Source organism: Sceloporus undulatus, chromosome 6 (genome assembly GCF_019175285.1).
Source record: "Sceloporus undulatus isolate JIND9_A2432 ecotype Alabama chromosome 6, SceUnd_v1.1, whole genome shotgun sequence".
Lineage (NCBI taxonomy): Eukaryota > Metazoa > Chordata > Lepidosauria > Squamata > Phrynosomatidae > Sceloporus > Sceloporus undulatus.
Genome location: NC_056527.1, coordinates 162,399,437 through 162,418,567, shown reverse-complemented (window position 1 = coordinate 162,418,567; position 19,131 = coordinate 162,399,437). Strand labels below are relative to the sequence as shown.

General features: G+C 42.8%; 2 protein-coding genes across 2 annotated transcripts in view; one reads left to right on the top strand and one right to left on the bottom strand.

Moving 5' to 3' along the window:
- The window catches only part of RHCG (Rh family C glycoprotein), a 26,960-nt gene extending 8,228 nt beyond the window's left edge, over positions 1 to 18,732 (bottom strand). The window contains exons 1-8 of the mRNA XM_042472386.1: positions 18,441 to 18,732; positions 9,676 to 9,862; positions 8,052 to 8,202; positions 5,450 to 5,597; positions 4,971 to 5,137; positions 3,025 to 3,162; positions 2,068 to 2,204; positions 1,159 to 1,283 (exon numbers count right to left, since the gene is read on the bottom strand). Coding sequence (XP_042328320.1) covers positions 1,159 to 1,283; positions 2,068 to 2,204; positions 3,025 to 3,162; positions 4,971 to 5,137; positions 5,450 to 5,597; positions 8,052 to 8,202; positions 9,676 to 9,862; positions 18,441 to 18,648 — 1,261 coding nt within the window. The 5' untranslated portion in view covers positions 18,649 to 18,732. The remainder of the gene's footprint in view (positions 1 to 1,158; positions 1,284 to 2,067; positions 2,205 to 3,024; positions 3,163 to 4,970; positions 5,138 to 5,449; positions 5,598 to 8,051; positions 8,203 to 9,675; positions 9,863 to 18,440) is intronic.
- TICRR (TOPBP1 interacting checkpoint and replication regulator) overlaps positions 16,313 to 19,131 on the top strand; it is a 38,184-nt gene continuing 35,365 nt past the window's right edge. Inside the window, exon 1 of the mRNA XM_042472380.1 lies at positions 16,313 to 16,754. The gene's annotated coding sequence lies outside the window, so the exon portion shown is untranslated. The remainder of the gene's footprint in view (positions 16,755 to 19,131) is intronic.

Below are 19,131 nucleotides of genomic sequence, written 5' to 3'. Positions count from 1 at the left end.
GTGTAAATGGTAATACAATTAACAAGTCCTGAATGCCAAGGACAAGAAATGTAAAGTGGATAATTGGACACACCTGACAATTGTGAAGTGGTCAAGGCTGAGATGATGAAATCACTAATTGTAGGATGAACCAAAAGAACCAATGAGGATGGTGTACACGCCTACTGGGTGGAAACAGACAACAGTGGGTGGTACCATGCATTGACTATAATAATGACTATGCATCCCAATGTGTTTTGTGGGTTGTAGTAGTAGGAGAGAGGAGTAGTGTATTGTTGTGTTGGATAGTTTGGAGCTGTATATACAGTAGTAGAATAAAGTAGATCTTTTATTTAAGACTACTGAGTTGTCTGGTGTCTTGGGTGAAGCTACAAGAACCAGCTGGATCCTGAAGAAGGGTGAAGACTTCTGTGGAAGCAAGAGTGAGAAGGCTTGGAGAGTTTGTCGGGGTGTTCAGCCTATTCTCTGTAACTCTGCTAAGCTATAACCACTGGCCAAAACTGGTCAGCGCGGTGCACAACCAGGTGGTGAGTTCGAGCCAGAGGTGAAGAGCTACAACTCCCATCATCCCTGACAATATATCCATTTGTTATTTACATTTTTATATACAGTATTTAGCCAATTTATTGAACTGATGACCTACATGTATGAAAGTCATAGAATGATACAGTAGAATGATAGAGCTGGAAGAGACCTCAAGGTCCATTGAGTTCATCCTCATTCTGCCATGCAGGAATACACAGTCAAAATACCTCCAACAGATGGCCATCCAGCCTCTGTTTAAAGACCTCCAAAGAAGGAGACTCCATCACACTCCAAGGCAGCATATTCCACTGTCAAATAGTTCTTACTGTCAGGAGGTTTTTCTTAATGTTGAGGTGGAATATCTTTTCCTGTAGTTTGAATCCATTGCTCCTGGTCCTCTTATCTGGAGCTACATAAAACAAGCTTGCTCCATCTTCAATATGACATCCTTTCAAAGTTTTAAACAGGGCCATCATGTCTCATCGTAACCTTCTCTTCCCCAGGTTAAACGTACCCAGTTCCCTAAGCCTCTTCCAACAGGGCATGGTTCCCAGACCTTTCACTATTTTAGTTGTCCTCCTTTGGACATGCTCTAGCAGCTGATCTGCAATTGAACCACAGTTCTTCACTCACCTACAATGGCCCCTCCTGCCAAGGCCATGCCCAAGGACACAGCAATGCCAGCTGCCTGGAACCCGCCTTGGATATTGGGAGTCCTCTTCATGTGGTCTCCTGTGAAGTCAAAAGCATGGATGAGCCTGGAGCAGAAGGGAAGCAAAAGGGAAGGAGAGAAAGTGAGTCTGTCTTGTATTGCACAGTGTAAAAGTATAAGCAAAGTCCTTTCCAGGTTTTGGAAATCTGTATGTAGAAAGTTCTTGCAGCACTTTTGAGACTGACTAAAGAAAGAAGTTGGCAGCATGAGTTTTTGTAGGCTTTTCTTGGCAAGTTTTTTCAGAGCGGGTTTGCCATTGCTGTCCTCTGAACCTGAGAGAGTGTGACTTGCCCAAGATCACCCAGCAATTTTCATGACCAAGCTGGGATTCGAACTCTGGTCTCCAGAGTCATAGTCCAATGCTGCAATCACTACGCCATGCTTGCACCTCTAATAGTACCTACTGGTTGACATACACAGTTGGCCCTCCTTATCCATGCATTTTTTTTATCCATGGATTCAAGCATCCATGGTTTGAAAATATTCCAAAAAAGGATAAATTCCAAATAGCAAACCTTGATTTTTCCATTTTATATAAGGTACACCATTTTGCTCTGCCATTATATTTAATGGGACTTGAGCATCCATGGATTTTGTTATCCACAGGGGGTCCTGGAACCAAACCCCAGCAGATAACAAGGTCCCACTGTAATACCCTTAAATTTACATAAAAGACATCCACCCTTTTAATAGATAGCCCATTTTTAAAAACTATAGCTTAACCCCATCACAGTCCATTTGTAGACAAGGAGGTTCACTATTCTATCTCCATCATTCCTCTTTCTCCAGAATAATCCAGGCCTTCAGATATAGATTCCAGATCACCTCACCCTTCTTTTCCATAGACTCCTTCTGTTGCAGCGGCAGCTGTGACAGCCCCCACAATGCCTCCAATTACTCCTGGCATTCCATGTAGGTTGTGGATGCCACATGTATCCTGAATGCGCAACTTGGACTCTAAGAAAGGCTGGCAGGAATAAAGGAAGAACAAGGGGCAGTTAGTAGATTTTACAAGTGAGATCTGAAACATTCCACTCTCCCCATAGGCTCCAGTCAGACTCTCTGGACTTCCCCTGATAAAGACATCCTCTTCCCCATGAAACCATCATTTGATAGGATCCCAGATTTGGAACAGATTGATTCCCATTCAAAATGATGAAATAGCTCCCTTAAATCTTAAGTACTTGTAGGGCTTTAGGCTAAACTATGCTGTTGGTCCCACCTTGTTGACTTTGGCTTCACCTATCCCTGAGATGCTCCCTTTCTGAGAACTTCTCTGAAACTGAATTAAATCCTCAGATTGAAAGAGATTCCCTATTCCAGGGGATTATAGGAAGTCTAGAACAAGAAAAGTAATTTCCATCTTAATTTAAAAGCTGTGGCTTTTGAAAACCCACACTTCCAGAGGACACTTTCTACTTGGGCTCATCTTGCCAAGGAATCTCTGAGCATCTGCCACATAACAGAGGTCCATTGTGGAGGATCCTGGGAGATATTCCAGAGCTGTCAGGAGCAGTTTATCAAAAGCAACCTTGTGAATGATGGGCTCGGTTCAAAAGCCCAGTGTGAAGCATTTTCAAAAAGTCCTGTAGCATCAATTAAAGTACATGTGTTGCCTGTTCTGCCTTCAGGGCTGTCTGTACAGCCCCTTAATCTAAAGAAGAATCATGCTTCCTGGAGCATGGTTCCCCATAGTTTAAACACTCCTCCAATTTGCAGGAGTGAGTGGGATTCTGGGATCTGTAAAAATTAGGTAGAGGCTTTAGAAAGGCTGCATGTTGCCTTACCATAAGGTAAACAAATCCTGCAGTGGCCACAATGCCGCAGATGAAGCCAACAATGAGGGAGCCATATGGAGTCAGCATCATCTCCGCAGAGGTTCCCACAGCTACACCGCCGGCCAGAGTGGCATTCTGGATGTGGACCTGTGCAAACATCACAGTCCTTTCAGCTCTGAATAACCTTAAGCATTACTTTCACCACCTGAACTATAAATAAGCTACAACTAAATGAGTGCTCACTTGATAAATGAGGTCTTTTCATAAGTAAGGGATTATCATACAGTATATATTCAACTATAAGTCGACCTCATGTATAAATCGAGGTTAGATTTTTGGGACCAAAATTATGGATTTTTATATGACCCATGGATAAGTTGAAGGTAAAGTTAGGGGCATGCTATTGATGCTCCCAGGATGGACTAAACTCTTGCCCTCTATTCAGAGAAAGGGGATGGCTCCTTTTTTCACATATATAAAAGTACAGTACAGTGGTACCCCGGGATACGAATTACCCAGCTTACGAATTTTTCGGGATACGAAAAAATCCCATAGGGATTTATTGTTTCGGCTTACGAAGGTTTTTTCGGGTTACGAAAAAACCTCGGCGCTATTTTCCGCCACCGGAGGGCAGCAGAGAGCTATTTTTCCATTAGCGCCTATGGCAATTCAGGTTACGAAGGTTTTTCGGGTTACGAAATTAGCCGCGGAACGAATTAATTTCGTAACCCGAGGTACCACTGTACTTACATTGACGCATGGATAAGACGACCCAGGTTTTTTGGGTCGATTTTTTTGACTAACATTTCTAGATTTGTGCATGAGTATATACAGTAATTGTGAGTAAGACACTTCTCAGAAGTAAATCCACAATCAAGATGGATGGCCTTTTAGCATTGCTCTTAGTGGCATTCTGAAGGCGAAGGGCTAAAACTTTCATTTCTAAGAACAGAGTCCTGGAACAATGTTTTTGGTTGTATTGTTCCCAGTCTCATGATTCTTCTGAATACCTAGCTAGACAATAGAGACCCTTGTTTTGCCTGCGCATTGCTGTCAGGTCTTGCTGGTAGTGGTACGGACCTTGTGTTTGGACCTTGGAAATGTCCTGAAACTTTCCGTCCAGTACCGACTCTTGCTAATTTGTAGCTATACTGTATTGTCACACTGTCTGAAGTAGGACACTCAGTTGAACTGCAGCCAATCGCTCTCTGAGCCTAAACTACCAAACAAAGTCAGCATGTGCCAGAAATGTCCTTCAGCCCCCAAAGCTTATGCAGTATGAGCAAACGCTGCTCCAACAAATGATGCCATTGTTCCTTTTGTGAACAAGAAAAGTGCTGGTATTATTGAACTCCTTATGTTTCTGTTCCACTGCAACAGAAGCACCATGGATTACTGGAGGTCATTGGACAATTGTTAAAGAACCAGTATACTCGGCAACTCTAGAAAAATGAATTTCTAAAATTTGTGTGTTTCTCTGCCCCTCAGGACCAAAGACACATTTTGCTGCCTGAAGCAAAAAACAGAATGGTATGGTGCCGCTTCCATTCCATGTACAGCTTATTGGACCAGCAGTTTGAATCTTACTTTGGACTGTCAATGGGATAGTATCTTTCATCACACTTGAGGACAACAGACTAGATGAGGAGCTCTGAATGGGTTGCATGGTACTATGCCTTCCATTGGAAGGAGATGTCCATGAGGTTCATTGGAAGGAGATGCCACTGCCTCTGCTATCCTCCTGCATTTGACACTTAAGAAGGTTGCCTCATTCTCTTTAGTGGTAGGGCCAACCCTGCTCTCACTCCCTTCAAAATATATCCTTGCCATACATAAGTATTTATCTACACCTTCCAATGTCTGCTACAGTCCCATGAAACTACCCGGTGCATACTGCATAGAGAGATACATACACATGGCATGAGCCCCATGATAGATCACCAGCCTTTGCTCACCATATTCAACTTGCCCTTCTTTTGTAACATACTGGAGAAGGCCACTGTGGTGAGGACACAGGCTGCTAGGGAGCAATAAGTGTTGATGGCAGCTCGGTGCTGGGCGTCCCCATGGTTGGACAAGGCTGAGTTAAAGCTAGGCCAGTACATCCATAGAAACAAGGTGCCTAGAAAAGAAGGTGAAATCTGATTTTGCTGCACCAAAAGATAAGTTCTTCACTTTATGGGTCACGTTCTTTTGGCGATGACCCATAAAGACCTATATGGCTGAAAGACAGTCTGGACCTAAGCCATATACTGTAGGTCTTTCAGCTTTTAACTGGTAGAGGTAATGCAACAGGTGTCTATCTATTGCTTCAACAGGAGAAAAGAGACATGCTTCACATTGGCAATTTAATCCTCTTTTTCCTTGGCCTGGCCAGCAACGCAGAAGCTAAAGGAACCTGTTGGGGGAAACAATTTCAGAAGTGAAGGCTCACCAATCATAGAGAAGAGGTCTGAGTGGTAGTTAGAACTCTGCTTCTCTTTGGTCTGTTCCAGATTGGGTCGATACAAAATGGTGGTTACCGTTAGCCCAAAGTATGCACCAAATGTGTGGATGGTCATGGATCCACCAGCATCTCTAACCTGCAGCAATGGAAAAAGAAAGGGGGGGGGGGAAAACCAATCAAAAAGGTTCTCTCTCCATTCAGGGATATAATTCTTCACTAGGTTTCTTCTTGAGAGAATCAACAAGTAATTTTAGCAATTTTCTTCCCATTGTAAGACAGTTTTTGAAAACTGCGCCGTTTTCAAAGTCTATTGGCAACTGAAGATTTATTCTGCACTAAATTTGGATGCGGTTTCTTTGCACAGAAAACAGTATTTTCTACAAATGAAACAGCATTTTCGTGGGAAAATGTAATATTTCCTCAAAGAAAAATTTTATGTGCAGAAAACACTGTTTCCAGCACAGATAATGCTGTTCTCTATGAAAACGAACTATTTGTGAGATATGTTGTACTTATTTCCAGTTGCTATCAATGACAGGTATGTTGCCAGCAGTACAACCCACAAGGAGCAATGGCTCTGGAGACACTGAAGTTGGCCAATCTTGATTGCATACATCTAGCATCCTTCTTTCCCCAAAGAAACAATGGCCTCCCACTTTTCTCTGGACTTTCACAAGCAAAGTATGAGCAGGGGCCATAGCTCTGTGGCAAAGCATAAGCTTTCTATAGAAAAGGTCTCAGGTCGCTGGTTCTGGCATCTTCTGGCACGTCCTGTTCCTTTATAAAAAATATGTTTTAATGTGACATGCTGGCTAGAGTTCATAAATTATAATTCCATATGCTGAGGACGTGCTTACTTACAAAATGGATGGTCTCAAAAGCTAATGTTAGATCTCACACCCTGACAAAACCTATTTTAAGTTTGTCTATTCTATTTAAGCCCCTGAGCACATTCCTACCTCATTTCCTTATCAGATTGGGCCTCTCTGACAGTATGGAGATTCTCTTCTTCTCTGGATCTTTATCCATATACTTTGTGTATACTTGGCCAAAGTGCACCCCTGCTTGCACAACCACATTCTGCAAAGGCCAGCATTAACCCTGGAAGATAAATTGGTTCTGGACAAGGGACTTTCCTCTCAACTTATTCTGATTCTTTTCCACTATCATCCAGAAAGGAATTTCATGACTAAGTACCATCTGCAAATATTAGCAGTGACAGCCTTAACTTGAGTGCTTCAGATGCAAACCTTACCACTGCCCTGATTTGACAAGATCAGTCCCAATTACTCCTCTGTCCTTCCACTTTTCTGTCTTCAATTAAAATGTCCCAGTTCCTGTCTCTCCCCCTCCTTTGTCCCCAGCTTACTTGAACTACTGCAAACTGAGTTCAAAGTGCATTCAATTAACTCAGTGGGTGGTTAGATGTGGAATCTTCCCCTTCCTTCTAGATCAGTGATTCCCAAACTTGCCCTATCCAGTTTGGCCAGCAATCAGGAATTCTGGGAGCTGAAGTCCAAAACATCTGGAGGACTAAAATATAGGAATCACTGGATTAGACAAATGCATGGAGTATAGTGGGCCCTTGGTATCCACTGGGGTTTGATTCCAGGATACCAAAATCCACGAATGCTCAAATTCTAGTAAATACAATGGCATAGTAAAATGGTGTTCCCTATATAAAATGGCAAAAATAAGGTTTGCTTTCTGGAATGTGTATATATTTTTAAATATTTTCAAACCATGCATGGTTAAATCCATGGATAAGGAATCCATGCATTCAGAGGACCAACTGTATAAGGCTACTAATGGCTACTAGTCTTGATGTCTCTATATAACTTCCATTATTGGAGAGAATGTGGTGTAGTGGTTTGACTATTGGCCTAGGACTCTGGAGACTAGGGTTTAGATGCCCGCTAGGTCATGGAAAACCGCTTGGTGACCTTGGGCAAATCTTCCTCTGAGGCTCTTTCAGCCTCAGAGGAAAGCAATGGCAAACCCACTCTGAACAAATTTTGCCATGAAAATTCAATGAGAGGGTCACCTTAGGGTCACCATAAATCAGAAACAAATTGGACCCCAACAATGTCAACAATAAATGGTATGCCTCTTTAAATCACTTGATGGAAGATATGAGCAGGAGGATGCAATTGCATTCATACTCTGTCTATGGGCATCTGTTTAGTCTTAGCGGGAACAGAATGCTGACATGGATAAGCCTTTGGTCAGACCCATGGCAGCTCTTCTTTATGTTCTTATGTATGCCTTTAAGCAAACACTTCCAACTTGGTGCCCATCAGATGTTTTGAATTACAATAGTCATGCCAGTTGGGGATCATGAGAACTATGATCCAAACTGCCTTAGGTTTGGGAAGGGCAGATGCATCACCACCTCTTAGCCTCACTTACAATATAGTGTTGGGGAGGGTGCAAAGGGGATAGGTTAGTGTTCTGAGTCCCCAACATCACCCCAGGGAGAAGAGGGATATTAAAGCATTTAAAAAACAAACAAACAAATGGGGGGCTCAATTGATTACTACAGAAAGGACAAAACACAGAAGATTTTTGTGACCAAGTTAAACAGCCTTACATGAAGAAGATCCAGCAGGATGTATTCATTCACAGCGAAAAGGGTCACTTGAAACAATGTCATGATGAGCAGCTGCACAGGGCTGATTTTGCCCAAGACGGCACCAAAGGCAATGCAAACAGAAGCCACACAGAAATCAGCATTAATCAGGCTGAAAGAAAGAGAAAGAGGAGAAGTCAAAGCAAGGCCAAAATCATATGCTCTCCAGCTGTCCTGATTTGGCAGGGACAGTCCCAAATCAACCTTTGTCACCCCACTTGTTCAATTGCTTTTAAAATGTCCTGGCTTCTTTCTCCTCCTCTCACCTTCCCTATTCGTCCTCAGTTTACTTCCACCAGTGAAGGCTCAGTTCAAAGTGCAAAAGAAATTTGCACTCACTCTACTAGTGATGGAGAGGAGAGAAGGGGATAAATCTTGCCCTTCCCACTCCAATGATGCTTGACCATATATGCCCCGGTTTTCACTTGTGAAATGTTGGAGGATATGTGGAACACTTTATGTACAGTTCTGCACTTGGTCTTATAGCTTCGTCACTCTAATCTCTGCTTCATGATTGGAAATAATAATATCCCACAAGGAACATAATGAGAGATAAAATACCCCTTACTTAAATATCTTGAATGTAACTAAGCTATGCATTACAAGCAGCATTACAGTGCTGGTACTTACTGCAGGGTAGATATACACTGAGTTGAACTGTGTTTTATATATTTTGTGGGAAAATGTCCAAGATGGTAAGGACTCTATCTGGAACTTTCTATTGGCTTTGTAGTCCATAAATTAAAACCCAAACTGTGTCTTCTTGGTGAAAATGTGGAGATATTGGTACTTATCTGCACATGTGGTGGGACTGTCCAAAGATTTGTGGACAAAAGTGCAAGGAGAAATTTGCACCATTACGATCAACCTGAAAACAGTTTTGTTTTGTTTTTTGCAATCATAATGGTGTGTTTCTTCTTGTTTGTTTTTACAGTTCATCTTTATATTGCGTTTGGAATTTTAACAGTAATTGTAAGATTAATAAATGCTATTTAAAAAGCAAAAACAAACATTACACGCAGGAGTAGCTTAGCGAGATCAGCTAAGATCGTTCTTTCAGAAGTGAACTACTTTGGAAAGCACTGTGCATATGTACCCTTCCTGCAATTAGAAAGATAGTCCAGATATCTTCCTGACAAGCCACTCGTCTAAAACTTGATAATGAACATCATAAACTGAATTCATCTGAGGAAGTAAACCAATGAAAGCTTATGCTACATTGTCTTTCTCTCAGTCTCAAATGTGCTACAAGATCCCTTTGCATATTCACATACTTTGGACAGGGCAAGCACTCGCTCATGTAACAGCATGTATGTACACTGCCATGAATGAAACACAATCCCAAGAGGAACTGTTATCATATTGTTCTTGGCCAGTTACTCCAAGTTTCAATGCCACCTTTGTAATATTCTTGACTTTCATTTTGCCTCTTTGAAACGAAATGCCAAAACTTGCATATAGATTCTAGTACCATAAAAGATCATATATTTTGTGTCACCTCCAAACAGGCATTTTAATGTCTCAATCTCTTTTCAGCAGTTTCAACTTTTCAGCTTTTTAAAAGTTCCCAATCATGTCATCTTACCTTTCTACTCCAATAAGTATCTTCCCATGCTCAAAGGTGTGGAACCAGCCCTGCATGAGGAGTGCCCACTGAATCCCAAAGGCAGCAAGGAGGAAGTTGAACCCAACAGCTCCAAAGCCGTAGCGCTGGAGGAACGTCATCAGGAAGCCAAAGCCCACAAAGATCATCACATGAACATCCTGGAAAGCTGTATAAAGAAAAGAGTTCCATTCAGATTGGTTCACACATCTATGCTCATCCTGCCCATCTTCATCTTATACTATTGCATGCCAAGATATTAACCTGCTTTAGCAAATCGAAGAAGGCAATGGCAAACCTCTTCTGAAGAAACTTGCCATGAAACCCCTATAATAGGTTTGCCTTAGGACTGACATAAGGAGGAAATGACTTGAAGGTACACAACAACAACAGCAAACATCACTTTAACTGCCATGGTTCCATGGTATTGAACCTGGGATTTGTAGTTTGGTGGGGAACCAGAGGTCTCTGACAGAGAAGGCTAAATCTCTCACAAAACTACAAATCCTAGAATTCCATAGCATGAAATGGCAATTAAAGTGGCATTAAACTGCATTATTTCTGTAGCATGGATGCAGCCTAAGTCTTACTGATTTCAATAGGTCTGCTCTGACTAAGCCAAGCTAAAACACATTAAAAGAACCAGGACAAATGGCATGTACAGTTCTAAAAATATATTTTAAAACCAGAAGACTATAAAGCTTGGGATTTATTTTAGCTTGATATTTAGTGCCACCATGGTTAAAGTACTGGACTGGGATTTGCAAAATCCATGCCCAAATGCTGACTCTGGCTGTGAAAATGGCTGGGTGCTCTTGAGCCATTCATATGAACCTCATCTGCCCCACAAGATAAAAATGGGAGAAAGTATGTGTTGCAGGGAAGCATCTAGCAGAACTATAGAGGATGCTGTATCAGGATATGTGAAGTAGATTGCTATTCATGAAAGCTCAGGCTAAAACAGATCTAGATACTGCTAGATTTTTCTCCCCACCACCATCACCTTGTTTCTTTTTAAAATTGTGACAGAGTAACATGGCTATTTCTTTGAAAACAACCTCACAGGATTGTTGTGAGGATAACATGATGGAGAAGAGAGCCATGCATACCCTCTTCTCTGGAGGAAAGGTGCAATGCAAATGCAGCTAATAAAAAAATCACAACAAAGGTGCCATATAAGCCTCTTAGGAAGTGACTGTGAGGGGTCACCAAGATGATAATTTTTGTTTTTTAGGTTTGTATGGCTGTAAAAAAAATCATTCACCTGGTGGATAACGGCAATTAAATTCTGAATCTTAACTAAAAAGCAGAGTTGGGGAAATCTATTCTTTGGAACGACAACTTCCAGAATCACACAGTTAGCATGGCCACATAACTTTTCCAATTTCTCCCCAAAAGACTATGGACACTGAATATCTAAAATCAAGTCAGGCATACAGAACATTTCTCTACCCTTAAAACACTATGTTATACCTTCCAACATTTCACAGATGAAAACTGGGACAAATGTGGCCAAAGAATGCAAAAGAGTGTGGTCAAGGTGGCATTAGGAAGAACAGACTAGCTAGGAGAAGTTTCTGCACCCTTCTCTCTCCTCTCCCATTAGACTGCAGAAATATCCGGTTTGACACCACTTTAACTGCCATGGCTCAATACTATGGAATTTGGGGAACAAACTACAATTCCAAGAATTCCATAGCACTGACCCATGGCAGTTAGAGTGGTGTCAAACTGGATTATTTCTGCAGTGCAAATGCCCCCCTAAATCAACTGAATGCAAACTACTTTGACACTTTGAACTCAATCTGCAGCAATGGAAATAAACTGAGGACAAAGGAGGAAAGTGAGAACCATTCCAGGACATTTTAAAAGCAGCTGAAAAATTGGGATGACAGGTTTAATCAGGATGTCCCCTGCCAAATCCGGACAGTTGGAGGGTACAACACATTTGTCTCTAAATCAACTTGCTGCTTACAGTAAACTATAAAGGAGAAAGAGGTAGAATGATGCTGAAATGCCATTGCCATCATCTGAAGGCATTTAATGATTAAACAGTGTCTGGCTTAATCCAGGAGTTGTGTAACTATTACCATGAGAGTCAGCAGCAAAGCTTTCCAGGGACTGATGGAACCAACTGATTCTCATTTCAAATTCGTGTTTAATGAAGTGAGGCAATTTGTTTAGAGAATGTGTGTTTTTCCCAAGCGCAGCAATGATCTGGGACTCATAACAAAGCGTCAGTGGGGCTGTAAAAGTCCTGCATGACTGGGAAGTCTTGGGGGAGGCTGGGTAACAGAAAAGCACTGTTTGTCCTCCCTTCATTCCCACAGTGGCAAGGCACAGTTAGCACAATATGGCAAAATACCCAGTTAAAATGAAGTCAAACAGTGCAAGGCTGGATCTCCTCTTTTTAGACACTTCAGATCATGTCCATGACACTTCTGTTATGCTAGAAGCAAAGAGGCATCAATGCTTGTATAAAATGATTGCTGAGAGAAAAGAGTCTAGAAGGCACCTGTCATTTGTTTGCACTTCTCTACATCTTTCTTTGGTCTGTGTACATAATTCTTTTGCTTCCTTCTTACCTGCATTTGCAAATGAACAACTGCAATGTCACCAATTTGGTGAAACCAGTATTCTGTGCTACCACACCCACACGACTGTACAGGAGTGCCAAGTATTTGAGACCTCAAAGCACCCTTTTTAAGAGAATAATAACCCTATTTGCTTGAATTAACCCACATAACTGGTGGTTGCTTCAGGCCGGAGGCAAAAGATAAGATCTTTCCGTTCTACCATGAATCTTATTTTCACCCTGGTACAAGTTACCATCCTTTGCTGAACAGAATTGTTATGAGGATAGCATGAGAGCACCCCAAAAAGTGCTGGCAAGATTTGTTCATTTTAGCTCCTCTGTAGGTACATTTCAAAGGCTAGGCTGATCTGAAGAGTAGGGACATGGTTCCTGGGCTACCAGCAGATCTGGGCCACCAAACGGTGACTGTCTCACCTGTCATAGAAGAAGATAAAGGCACCAGTGTCTGTCATAGCCCTTGTGCGCCAGCTTTTCTCTCTGGAGGACGTGAGGGCTATTATAATGGTTGCAACCACCATCACTGCCTTCCCCTTGTCCTCTTTCTATGACAGGGAAGGTGCATATTGAGAAAGGGCAAGACAGGGAATTGGCTTTCTAGTGCAACGGGAACCATCAGTGGTTGGCTTAGCAGGGATGAGGGGCAACCCATCAGTCCAATCAACACAAGCTACAGAAAGGTGTGCATATAAATGCTCATTCACTGGAATCTGGGCATCACACTCAAGAGAGAAAAAAAATGCAGGATCTCCTGGGGTGGTGATGGAAAGGGGAAGAGTGCAGAGGCACCATTTCTACTTTGTGCTCCAGTCTGCCAGCCCCTAGGTTAGGCCAATTCTTGGCTATATAGCAAAATAGGTAAGAGGGCTTGAAAAGAAACCAGATTTATCTTGTCTCTGGGTTCAAAACAAGACATTTTCATGCCCAAGGCAAAAGACATGATGCCCCACACCAACTGTGAATCTGTAATACCTACCAGCAAGGGGATGCCATCTTCCATCACACAGAGTGGTCATGAAGTTTATATGAAGCTCCTCTCCAGCAAAGCTGGGGAAAGCAAACCCCCCCCCCCCCCCATGATGCAGTATCTGGATCAACATGCAAAGGGATCTTGTAATACTTCAGAGAACTAACTGAGGGAAAGAAGTTTGTAGCGTGAGGTTTTGAAGATTGGATTGCAACTGATGAATTAGATCCAGTCTACAACAAGAAATATCTGAAACTTAGGCCTGATACATACAGTTCCTCCCCATTCAGGCCGGGCTGCGGAGGGACACCACAGAAGCCAAATTGTGCGGCGTCCCTTTGCCCCAAAAAGAACTTGGAACAACCAGGTTCTTCTTGGGATGCTGAGTGCATGTCATGAGTGCACCATTGGTGCACATGTGACATAAGTGACATGCAGCGATGTCTATGTGCTGTGCATCGCTTACGTCAAGAATGCAGCCCCCATGTGGACGGGAGGTCATAGATACGACGGCCCCTGAATGTCTTAGGGTTCCAGGGCATGTGGATGCTGCGTGCTCCAGAACCCTAATATTGGCAGCAGCATGCCGCTTTTGGCCCATCTGTCCCTGGCCTCTATTCCAAAAAGTAATGTTTCCTTGCTATACCCCCAAGTATACCCATAGTTAGAGAAGCCCTTACCTTTGTGGTAAGGCACATCCTTCCTGGGCAGGAAACCCCATGTTGAGCCATGAGTATCCCCAGTGAATGAGTCCTCATTTGGAGGACTGAGAATAACCCCTTTGTGCTGGACCTTGACCAGCCAGAGCCAATCACAATGGATAACCCTGGATGGTTCAATGGCTAATGATGAGATTTAATGCACGGTGGCTTGATTTGTTCAAACTGTTTGTTCAGCTTGTCTGTGGATCAGAACTCAAAAGAGTTACATTGGGAACTACAACCTCAAGTTTCACAGCCAGAGTTCCATGTTGACTAAGGCATTCTGGAAGTTGCAGTCCAGAATGGTACGTTTTCCAAGCTCTGTACTAGACAAATGTGCCCAACCCATTATTATGTAGCATGGCAAGGATGGACTGGGTGGCCCTTGTGGTCTCTTCTAGGTCTATGATTTCGTTAAGTTCTGAAACCTCAATTCTATATCATACTTTCATATCAACCAACCTGTTGTTGGTATTATTGCTAAGCAATGCCTCGATCACTGCTGAGTACACACATTTCAGGAGCCTGAGGCTTTTCTTCTCTTTGAGCAATTGTAAGTAGCTATATCAGGATACAGTTTGTAGTGCAATGGGCAAAATGTGGGGAAAATGAATGGTAGAAAAGCAGACAAAAACAGGAAGCGCCAGTGGCATACTGGAGCCAGGGCTTACAGGGTCAAAGCACCAGCGATGCTTTGATCAGCAGGATGATATCATCCTTTCCCCACAGACTTCCCTTGCAGCTTAACAGCAATGCAGTCCACACAAAAGCTGGGGTGGAACAAGGGATAGCTTTTCCTAATAACAATCTGAACTTGAAAAAGTTCCCTTTTGGACTCCAAGTCCCAGCATCCACCAATCAGGATGATCAGAGGCCATGCTGTCTGGGAGAACCTGGTAGTTCTAGTCCCCAAAAGTAACTGTCGTACTCTTCAGTACAGCTGTCTAGACAGCCAGACTTCACCTCTGCCTAAATCAATATTTGCAAAAGAAAACAGCAACCATCTGCCCAGAGATGGTATCTTACAGTATTTAAACTCCAAAGATTAATCCTTCCATATCAATTACATGTTGGAGAGTTTGCAACCCTAGAACATATGCAGATTTCTTCCCCAAAGTAATTACATTTTGAGATAAAGTTATAATGTCAAATGATGGAACAAAATGCTACTTTTAATGAAACATTATTATAGTAATTCTTGCAATTGTTGATAGTGGTGATGCAGATTTGAAGGCCAGATTTGATTGGTGCAACAAAGGCTGAAATACCTTTCCTTGTTGTGTGCCTTCAAATCGTTTCTGACTTATGGCGATCTTAAGGTAAACCTATCCCTGGGTTTTCTTGGCAAGTTTCTTCAGAAGGGGGTTGCCATTGCCAGCCCTGATGCTGAGAGAGTGTGACTTGCCCAAGATCACCCAGTGGGTTGACATGGCTGAGCTGAGTTTTGAACCCAGGTCTCCAGAGTCATAGTCCAATACTCAAACCACACTGGCTCTCTAGATCTTGGAAAAATGTGAAATGCCCAACATTGTTAGAGTATGGTGGGTGGTTGTAGCTTAAAAGCTAACGTTTTGTGCTTGCATAGACTATTTACTGTGTAAACATGAACTGAAGGGGGGAGGAGTTGGGAGCTTTTTGTACTATTGTGTAATAAATCCTAAATGAAATGTTAAGAAGAAGAAGAAGAGGGGGGGGGAAGAAGAGCTGCCTCCATTTTTGGACCTTTTGGGGGGATGGCGGGTATGTGGTGTATTGCATTTCAAAATTTAGCATGCCACCACTTTAGGAACACTAAGAAACAGGTGGCAACAGCTTTTAATTTCCCTCAACCCTGGGATTCAGGTGTCAGAATTATATTCTTGGAAAAGTCAAATCAGATATGAATGCATACCTTACAAAATGTCAAAAACCAGGACACATGTGGTTAACCAACATCAGAGTGCAGTCAAGGTGGCAAAAGTTATGAATGAGGAAGAACACACAAGGCAGGAAAGGCTGCCTCAGTTTGCTTTTGCCTGAGCCTACCAGGAAAGGCAAGATCTGCCTCTTTCTCCCCTGTTGAGTTAACTGAGTGCAAAGCAAACTCTTTTTGCACTTTGAATTCAGTTCGCAGGGACAGTTTGCAGTAAGCAGAGGACAAAGAGGGAAAGAGAGAGGAGAAAAGAGAAACTGGGATATTTTCAAAACAGCTGAAAAAGTGCAAGGGCAGAGGATTAATTGGGATTTTGTGGTTGCTGTGTGCCTCCAAGTTGTTTCCAACTTCTGGTGACCCTAAAGCAACCCTATTATGGGGTTTTCCTGGCAGGTTTCTCCAGAGGGGGTTTGCCATTGCTTTCCTCTGAGGCTCAGAGAATGTGACTTGTTCAAGGTTACCCAGTGGGTTTACATGGATGAGCCAGAATCGAACCCTGGTCTGCAGAATCCTTGTCCAACGCTCAAACCACTATGCCATGCTGGATCTCACTGGGATAATCCCTCCTGCCAAATCTGGACTGCTGGAGGGTATGTGAATATGATACAGCTGAATACAAATGTATAAGCAATCTTAGCTATGATGGTGAAAATTCTGTATGACTGCAGACACCCCTGTTAGAAAGAAAACTCAGAAGTACTACTTGCTCTTGCACCGAAGAACGAGGAGAACAGTCTCTGCTACTCGCCAGGAGAGGACATCCAGGGCAACGGTTGTGCCATTCAAGAAGAACATCATGCTAAGGGCCAGACCTGAGTGGCCCTATTTGCTGACCCAGTGAAGATTCAACTGATTTCTTTTCTTCCCATTGCTTTTATGAACCTTCAGGTAGGGACTATCTTTTTTATTTTTAGTCACTCCACAGCAGAAGTTACTTTCTTGGACTGCAGTTCCCTCAATCTGCCAGGCAGCAATATCTTTGGCCATGCTTGCTGCAGGACTGTGGGAGTTGCAGTCCAAAAAAAGGAACGTTTCAATGACTTTTGTTCCCTAATACTTACAAAATACTAGCTGATAGTAACAACAATTAACAGAAGGAAGTACAGTAATAACAAAATTCCATCTATACTCTTTCTTCCGTGTGAATTACATTGCCACTAAACTCTGAAGGGGAAAAGTGAGATGATGGCATCATGTCTGCTGATCTGAAAGTCTGTGCTTTGATATTGTGAGCCTTCACTTTGCTAGACTTCATGCTCTTATGCATGTTATGTGACCATTCAGGCTGCCTTTTGTCCAGTGTGGATCTGAAGGCACACAACACAACACTATGTAAGTCTGTAGAATCAGTACATAGTGAGATCTTGCAGCACCTTTCAGTTTAGCTGAAAGAAAGAAATTGGCAGCATGAGCTTTAGCAGACTTCAGTCTACTTCCTCAGATGCATCTGTTAGTCTCAAAGGTGCTACAAGATCTCACTACATCTTGATATATAGTTACTGACCTTTCCAGAACTTTAACATGTTTCGTCTTTGCCAGCTTTCAAAACAGATATTTCAGCCTTACTTTTCCCACTTTAGTCCCAGGTGAGATGACGTAGGTTGCCATATCCAAAATCTTAAACCACTCTACAACAAGAGCTTTTAAAGTGTTGATCTCAAGGTACCGTCCAATGCATTTGTTGCTAAACCCTTTAGAAATTTTTTCCTTCTCTCTTGTAGCATGAAGACTAGTGAGGGCACTAATCTGGCCACAGCATAGATTATCAGTGGTGCTACTGGGAAAGGGCTTGGGGAAGGCATCCTGGGGCCAAGTTCAGCAGAGTGAATAGCAGGCCCTCAAAGACTAGTTTAGCACATTTTGGCATAAGCAAAGTAATACTTTCTAAAGAGGGCATTAAGTGCAGATGGATATATGTGCTGTAGGAGTATTTCATCAACAGATTAAAGGTGGCACATAGGCGACTAAGCAACATCAAAGTGGATTTCAAATGGCAAAAGTTATTAAAGAGGAAGAACAGGCAAGTCAGAAGAGGATGCAGCAGTTTCTTTTGCTTGAGCCTACTGAAAAGAGCAAGATTTGGCCTCCTCTTCTCCCAGAAACGTATCAAGAAAACCATATGATGGGTTCACCTTGGGGTATCCAGAAGTCAAAAACAACTTGAAGGCACACAACAACAAAGTGCAGGGAACAAACTCATCTGCAGGGTGAAACCATTCCATAGCTCCCTAACTCATCTGCTTTGGATCTCGACTCCCAGTTATTCCCTTTCTTGCTCCTCTTGGGTGTTTATTACCACAGTGATCTAAGCTACACATCATGCATAACTGTTGCTGGTATTATATCTCCCATCATCCCTCACCATTGATTAATAGTTGCAGTACAACATATCCAGAGAAGGGCCACACCCTCCCTACTCTTGGCTTGCCTCTACACACACACACACACACACACACACACAGACACACACAGACACACACACACCACCTTCAGTTGCTTGGACAGCAAGTGGACTATAAATGCAGTGAACAAACAAACCACTTGACCAGTGCAGAATATCTTTTTATTACTTACATGGGTATCTGAAATAGAAGTCATTCTCAACATCGCTGGTGATGTTCATGCGATGCTTCTCCTTCTCCCACCCAGCTGCATCAGCTTCAGGGTTGAAGCGCACAAAGATGCCAAAGAGGACAATCATGGCCACCTCCCAGAGGAGGCAAACCAGTGGCAGGCGCCAGCGCATGTCGGTGTTCCTCGCCATCATGGTAGTCCTCACCATTGGCCTGCTACTTCAGGGGGAAATGGTGGGAAACAGAAGTTGCCTGAGCTGGGAAGTCTTAACTGTTGGGTGTGGGGGGGATGTTCATTTTATATAATCTTGGGAGAGGTGGGTGTGACTGTGGGGCTGTCAGTCATCATAGCCACAGCACAGCAACAAGTGCTTTTTCATTGATCTGTACACTCTCACACACACCAGCAACAAGGAAAGAGGTGGGGCCCATGCTTGGGAGTGGACTTTTCCTGCAAGGAACCCAATGCATTCTGTGCACCCAGCATCACAAATGATGCACAGGTTCCATGCTCATCATCATGTCCAGAGAGGTTCTGAGTTCTGCTTTGCAGCACTTTGCAGAAAGCAACCCTGGAGGCCAGGGTGACTAGGCACCTTCTTTTTCCAGGACATTTCAACCTCCTGTCCAGGAGGAATTCCAAAATGTTCCTCATTTTGAGCATGACTACGAAGTATGCATTTATATTTATA